Source organism: Portunus trituberculatus, chromosome 43, assembly GCF_017591435.1.
Source record: "Portunus trituberculatus isolate SZX2019 chromosome 43, ASM1759143v1, whole genome shotgun sequence".
NCBI classification, from domain to species: domain Eukaryota; kingdom Metazoa; phylum Arthropoda; class Malacostraca; order Decapoda; family Portunidae; genus Portunus; species Portunus trituberculatus.
The window spans coordinates 1,320,397-1,328,079 of NC_059297.1; the positions used below are offsets into that span (position 1 = coordinate 1,320,397).

The following is a 7,683-nucleotide window of genomic DNA, read 5'->3' on the forward strand; positions in this document are numbered from 1 at the left end:
TGTCTGTGTCTCGCCATGCAACGCTTCTCCAGCCACACACACAACACACAAAGTCGCCAAGTAAAACGCCATTGTGGTTTATATTTTCTGAAGCCAACAGTCAGGAATTTGGTCAATGTCTGAAAGGGAATGAACTACTAGATACACACACACACACACACACACACACACACACACACACCTTGCTAATTGATATCACTAAACCACTAACACATTCACACAAGTCTTCTTCCTTCCACGCATGATTAACTAGCGTGCCAGTGGAGCAGCTGCCACAACCTTTAATTAACTGTATTCCTGAGGATCAGGTATTAATTTTGTATGTACTTTTCCTCAATATAAATGCTGAGTGAATGAGTGAATAGTGGAGGTGAGGGGAGGGAGGGGGAATAGACAGAAGGAGGAGCAGAAGATAAAGATTGGGTGAAGATATGAAGGAAGTGATAGAGAGAAAGAAGACAGAAGAAAGAATGGTGAAACATGTTTATGATATAGTCGTGGGGCTCGTAGAGAGGGATCACAGCTGTGTGTGTGTGTGTGTGTGTGTGTGTGTGTGTGTGTGTGTGTGTGTGTGCGTGTGTGTAACCATATATGTAGGTAAGGAGAGATAAGTGTTGGTATGGGAAAAGACGCTGAGTTGATCATTGCAGAAAGATTTATCAGCAACTACCTGGACAACACCGAGAACCTTACCATGTCTATTACTGTTTTGTCAGTGACTATCAATGTTTATCTTACCATCTGTAGAAGTAATGCATACTAAGAGTTACTTTTTATAGTTGCGGTATTTTTTGTAACAGTGTTTGAGAACCTAGATTATATTCCTAATCAGAAGAGAGAGAGAGAGAGAGAGAGAGAGAGAGAGAGAGAGAGAGAGAGAGAGAGAGAGAGAGAGAGAGAGAGAGAGAGAGAGAGAGAGAGAGAGAGAGAGAGAGAGAGAGAGAGAGAGAGAGAGAGGATGTCATTCAGTCAGTCAGTATTTTAGTCAATGAGTGGGTACATGAATCGATGTTTTTTTTTTAAACAACTTTATGAGATGAAGCATCGGGGCGGTGGCGGTGAACACAAGGACAGCCGTGAGCCCAGAGTGCGGCTTGCTCTGCTGGTGTCCCGCCACTGTGTGAGGTGTTCAGTGGTCACTGTGTACAATTGTGTCATGAACAAATTTATCTGTTATTCTGACAGTGTCAAATTTTCTGCTTTTTTTTTGTTACATTACAGTATTTCATCGTCGACGGTTGTTTAAGAAGCAAATATTGAAGTGCAACACTACACATGGTAGCATCACTAATGCACGTCAGTGTTCCATCCATCATAATGACCGTAGCCAGCATGGACCTGTCCTCTTATTTTCATTCATAAATCCACCCAAGGTTCCCTTTGAGGTAAGAGAGGTATTTTTTAGTATTTATTACGACATGCTTGACAAGAGTGTTAGAGTGAGTTGCACAAAGCTAAACGTATGTAATGCTCTTGAATTTGACATTTTTATATGTGATTCAAATCACAATAACTACAAATGAATAATCCATTGTCAGTTAGACTAGTAATGTCATGTGTATTGTCGTGCACGTTTGGCATCCACAAATGAAACAATCGAGACAGTCACGACATTCACCGGGGAATTAAAATAGAATGCGTTTCTTGTCCGTGTTTGGTGAAAATATGAAATCTGACATGCAAGGGTATCACAGTGCAGTACTATGGTCAACAACGATAAATCCTCATCAGAATTTCAGTTACGTGTTGTACGTGCGTAAAAATTCCAATGTAGTGTCACTTTTCACGGCACAGTGGAGTGAATTTCTAACACGAAACATTCTCCAGAAAAGAATCAACGCCTGAACCGCCAAAACGATGCATAAAACTGTCTGGAGACTGTCAAATTAAGAATGGAAGCATGGAGGATCTGGTTACGATTTCAGCATTGCATGAATAGTTGCATTCTTACTATGTCTTTATGTTGAACGTGAGAAGGATTATAATGATTTCATACCAAGCTTTTGCATCATGTACCCCGTATGAATTCTGAGCTCACAGGTGCCGGATTCCTTTCAAGTATTAGTGTAATAGAATAATATTGACTCAATGAGGTGCCATGCCTTGAACAGGGTTGAAAGCGTTACTCAAAAATACGGGATAAGTGTCTTGAAACCTCCATCTTGAATGAGTTCGAGACGTAGGAATTTGGAAATACAGAAGTACACAGAAAATTCCAGAGTTTAGTTAATGTTTGATCAAATGTAAACATACCCGGTGTAATACATTAGCTTGTGGCTCAGCGCTTACGCAAAGTTTTTAGAATCGTAAATAACAAGTTTTATCAAGATTTATTGAAGGAATGGAGAGATTACGCAGGCCAGCTTTTGCACCACGATTGTTACCGCGGAATACCTTAAAACGTTGTTTACCTTGGAAGGATTTTCATGATTTGAAAAAACAGATTTCCCAAATTCACCACATGATGGTGCAGCACCAATGTTTTTTTTTTTTTTTTTCCCGGTGACAGCCACGGCGCCAAGTATGTCGAGTCTCCGCCATTCATTCCGTCTCCTTGCTATTCACGGCTTAGAGTGGAGACAGAAAGAAAGGGCAGAAGAACGCTGAGAATATAACAGTGGCACCAATTTCCTATTCAAAAGTAAGAATTGAGAGTTGGTGGTGCTCGGTAACCAAACAAAATTAACGTGATCAGATATCTCCCCCAAACTTCAAAACTACTCATGACACACTTGAACACACAGCTGACTCTAGTTCTAAAGTAAAAAAGAAAAGTGGAAGTCATTTTTAACCGAGAAGAGGATTATCCAATGTTTCTTCCTCAATTTCGAAGCAATTTTGTCCAAAGTAAGATGACTTAATTTAATAACTTAATAACTTAATAACTTGCCCCTGATTTTATATATAAAGAATCTACAACTGTTAGATTTAAGATTAAAATTAGCAACCACATGTTCAAAATACTTCATTTATTTCACTGCGGCCACAAACAGTCTGAACATCGAAGACTTTTTATCGGAAACTGACAATTTACAAACCATGAGTATCCTAGGTGGAGGTGTCAAGATTTTGTAACCATCTCTTTACTGTAATGCAATCCCTCTCCGATACATGACAACCTGGTTTATTCTAATGTACAGCACGTGAAGAGACGCAACAAGGGATACAGCAATGCTCATGTAGTGCAGGATGTAAAGAAGTTCAGAATCAAACACTCAAAATACTGCCAGTGAGCTGGACGGACTGGGGCGTTGTCCTGTCCCGGGTTCAAGGCGTGGGATGAGTCCAGCCAGTCAGTGCACATCCAGTCTGCGGGTGGCGCTGGGGTGCTGGTGCTGGGGCTATACAAACGTGACTACTTACTGTACGTGTTGACGGGTCCTCGGGTGTGAGTTGGGGCTCCGCGCCTGCTCCCTGTTTGCCCTTGTCCTCAAGACGCCTGGTACACGTATATCCCCATTGCCTTCTACTGCTCACCACTGCAAGCTCCATGTTCTACTGACACTCATTTGAGAAGGAACAAATATCCAGTGACGCGATACACTTATTTCCGCTTTGCCTTCTGCTGCTCACCACTGCAAGCTCTATGTCCGGCCTGTATTGAAACTCACTTGAGAAGGAACAAATATCCAATCCCTGACCTTTCCAGCCTCAGTGTGTTACCAGAATCAGGTACAAGGATGGCAGATCTGTCTTCTTTAGTCTGGTGTCTGTGTTAGTATACTGTTATCTTTTTTTTTTTAAGTAAGAGGGAAAACTGGCCAATGACAACAACAAAAAATGCTCACTTATTTACCAGTCCCCTTGCAGGTCAAAGGGTCAGCCGAAATAAAGGGACAAATGTCTTGAAACCTCCCTCTTAAAAGAAGTCGTAGGAAGATGGAAATCCAGAAGCAGGTAGGGAGTTCTACTGTGCAGGAGAACGTCAGAAGCACAGGGTGGAAGAACGAGTAAGAGCATAAAGTGAGAGAAGCTGCAAGAAGCCTTTAGAAGTTTAGAGCTACACATGAACGTGCCCTGAATATGACATGACTATTTACAACCACTATCTTCCCTATTTTAATTCATCAGGTCTCTTAAAGCTTCCTCTTAACTAGCAACGTACAGTATTCGTGGTTATCAAGTTCTTACAAGCTATAGAACGATTGGTTGGCTTGCAGTAGAGCTCCAGCGGGAAGGAGAGTCGTGATTTATTCAACACAGCACACCTCGCCTAAAAACCGAAGGACGACACAACACAATACTACATTTTTGAGTGTCTTCATTATTCTCTGTGGTGGTGGTAGTGGTGGTGGAGGAGGAAGAGGAAAGGGGGTGAGTGAGTCACGACAGCTGACACTATTAACTTTTTTTTTTCTTGTGGTTTATCCGTCTTGTGTATCGAGACGTTTTAAATCTTTCACGAGACCAGAAAAAAAGGAAAGAAGAAAGTTGTGTATTTTCGACAAATTCCGCCGGTGTTCTGTGCGTGTCAAGTTTTGTTGAAGCCTACGCATATTTTTGTTATTAGCACCTTTGTTTATTATTATTATTATTATTATTATTATTATTATTATTATTATTATTATTATTATAATTATTGTTATTAGTTATTTTTATTTTCATTATTATTATTATTATTATTATTATTATTATTATTATTATTATCATTATTATTATTATTATTGTTGTTGGTGTTATTATTATTATTATTATTGTTATTGTTATTATCATCATTATTGTTGTTACTACTACTACCACTACTACTACCGGTACTACTACTACTACCACTACTACTACTACTACTACTACTGCTACTACTACTACTACTACTACCTGCTACTACTACTACTACTACTACTACTACTGCTACTACTACTGCTACTACTACTACTACTGCTCCTACTCCTACTACTACTCCTACTACTACTACTTCTATTCCTACTCCTACTACTACTATTATTGCTACTACTACTACTACTACTACTACTACTACTACTACTACTACTACTACTACTACTACCAGCACCTCTAGGTCAGCCATACATATATAGTGATGCATAAGTAAAGGAGCAATTTTGTATCGGTTCGTTGATGCGTTAGTGCATTTCTGGTTTCCTTGGTGATGACTGGTGACAAAAGGTGGTAATGACTGATGATGAATGGCAATGGGCCAATGAGGCCTAGTGATGGAAGCGACAGGGGATGGTGATGGTGATGATGGTGTTGGTGGATGGTTGTTAGTGACAGGTAAATAGTTGGTTATGGCAGTCACGATCTTATCCCTTTGAGTACCATGACGGGTTTTCATATTCATTCTGCTTTCTGTTTCGTGATTCTATACAGCTTCAAAAACTCATGTGAGGATTACAATAGTAAAGACTGTAGCTAATAATATTTTCACCTCCATAAACCCTTTTTGATGTGAATAAAATCGTCTAATCATATCCAAAAATTCATGATAAAAGTACGTCCCACTGAAGAGGTTAACTACCACTCAAACAAGAATAAGACGAAAGCCCCGAACAAGTCCTGGGTGACGGCGGTTTGTGACTTCTGACCCGATCAAGACGGTCCGGTATGCACATTACCTCTCATTTTCCTGAACCTTGTCCGAGGCCCAGACAACCATTCAGTGACACGGAAACAAGCGCTTTGTCATCAAAATTACATTCTCTAAATGCTGAACTTTAGGGAACTTATTTTTCTAAGAAGAAATAGAATACGATATGGAAATGTCATGTCAAGAACATTTTGCATCCCGCATTTCTGTTTTTATAGGATACATCTGAATTTCCATCAAAGGACACATGTCTAAAGTAGCGTGGGAAAGGTGAAGTGTAGTGCGGCTGGAGCCACACCTGTCTCTGTTCCTATATTGTCCGAGATAAAGGTCCGTGATGAACCACAGCTTTCACTGGTAACATGAGCAGTGAGCGTATACAACTCAAGAACGAACCAACTACCTTAGGTCTTATTTGCATATTTATGGTTTCGTGTAAAACACTCGTTCATCATCCTTGTATTCATGAATTAATAGACTGTATATTCAAATACCACTTTTTGTTCGCAGTTCTGATATCTTGCTCCCGAGGCTTGCCTTCTCTCACTTTAACAAATACCAAGCCAATACATGACGTTCATTATGCTTCTGTTTGCTTGTCTTTTATTTACCCTTTCTAACGACCCCAATATTATGCCTGAAGACTGTCGTCTTTGTAAAATAAGGAAGAAACTTTACATTTTTAATGTACGTGGATACGAAATGTCGATAATGAGTCGGTTGGACAACTCTGGTCTCATTACCTACGTGTATCAATAATTATTGTCCGTCTGTCTGTCTGTCTGTCTGTCTGTATCACTGACTGTCACGACTTGTTTTCATTGCTCTCTCTCTCTCTCTCTCTCTCTGACCTTGACCTTAAATATAACACAAAAATAGATCACATCTTGTTGAAAATTAATGTTCACGAGATATCATGAAGCCATACTGCGCTTTTTTTTCTGAAAGCACAGGGCAGTATGACACCTCTCTTCTATTAGACAAGCAAGTCAAACATTTATGCAATGTCAGTGAAATGATAAGTAATGAAGTAGTACACCGAATTATATTCGAACTCTTGTGGTGTAATTATTGAATAAATTGGCTATTTTACGAGAAAATACGTAAAGAAAACTCGTGTGAAATGCAAGAACGTCTGTAAGAGCATTTCAAAACAGCTGTGGTCGGTGTTAAATGGTAACTATATGGCCTTGGCGCAGCCATTGGGCCACTGCAGTCTGCAGTCAACACTCGGCAACTCGAGAGCCGAGCGCAGGGTCGAACGACGAGCCGCTAGCAGCAGACAGGCAGATCAGTACATCTTGAGCAGCGGACGATAGGGGGTCGTTTATCTTCACACCGCTAAATCCGTCACTGAAAAACTATGACAGCGCCTTCTTTGTTCGGGACCGTGCTGCGCCTTCACAAAAGCAGGGTAGATATAATCGTTTCCACTGTGAGATGCAGTATAAGGGAGCCCAAGAGGTTAGAAGTGTGGGTACCTTCTGGGCAGACAACCAATGAAATCCTGTCAACAAGGGTTGTGTTGTTTATGTGATATTGTAGCTGTAGGTCTTACTGTTGCGATGCCTACAGTATGTTAGATATCTGTGGGGCTTGTGAGGCAGGCGTGGCGTGAAGACGGCTCCTGTGTGATTGTATGTGACTACTGTATATCACGATTGAATACAGTACTTTGGTCGTGAGGCTTAAATGGTCCTGATTACCGTGTCCTGTCAGGAGAGAGAGAGAGAGAGAGAGAGAGAGAGAGAGAGTGGTGGGGGGATGCTGCTGTCTGAACAAAAATGCACGGATCACATACAAAATAGACTAGCTTAGGTCCATTATAATCGAATTTTTACAATGACTAAAAATCCATGCTTTCTTGTGGCAGGTCTCTCTCTCTCTCTCTCTCTCTCTCTCTCTCTCTCTCTCTCTCTCTCTCTCTCTCATCTCTCTAGGACCTAGGTGTCAGCTTGTAATTCATGTTCTAGGACCTAGGTGAAGCTTTATTTTTCTGTCTGTGTGTGTGTGTGTGTCACATTAGGGGAAGCTACAATTTTGTGATTCATATTTGCAAATGAAATGGACTTGGATGTTTCTCTTTTTCTTTCATTTGATGAATTAACAGAACACTTGATGAAATATTAAAAAGTTCTTAG

General features: G+C 40.5%; 1 protein-coding gene across 2 annotated transcripts in view; it reads left to right on the forward strand.

The window, feature by feature from the left end:
• Positions 1-7,683, forward strand: part of LOC123518212 (succinate-semialdehyde dehydrogenase, mitochondrial-like) — a 28,337-nt gene continuing 20,654 nt past the window's right edge. Inside the window, exon 1 of one of the 2 annotated variants that reach the window (XM_045278920.1) lies at positions 1-60. In XM_045278920.1, coding sequence (XP_045134855.1) covers positions 16-60 — 45 coding nt within the window. In that variant the 5' untranslated portion in view covers positions 1-15. Of the gene's footprint in view, positions 61-6,758; positions 6,957-7,683 lie in introns of those variants that run through there. The other variant, XM_045278919.1, reaches the window with a different exon arrangement.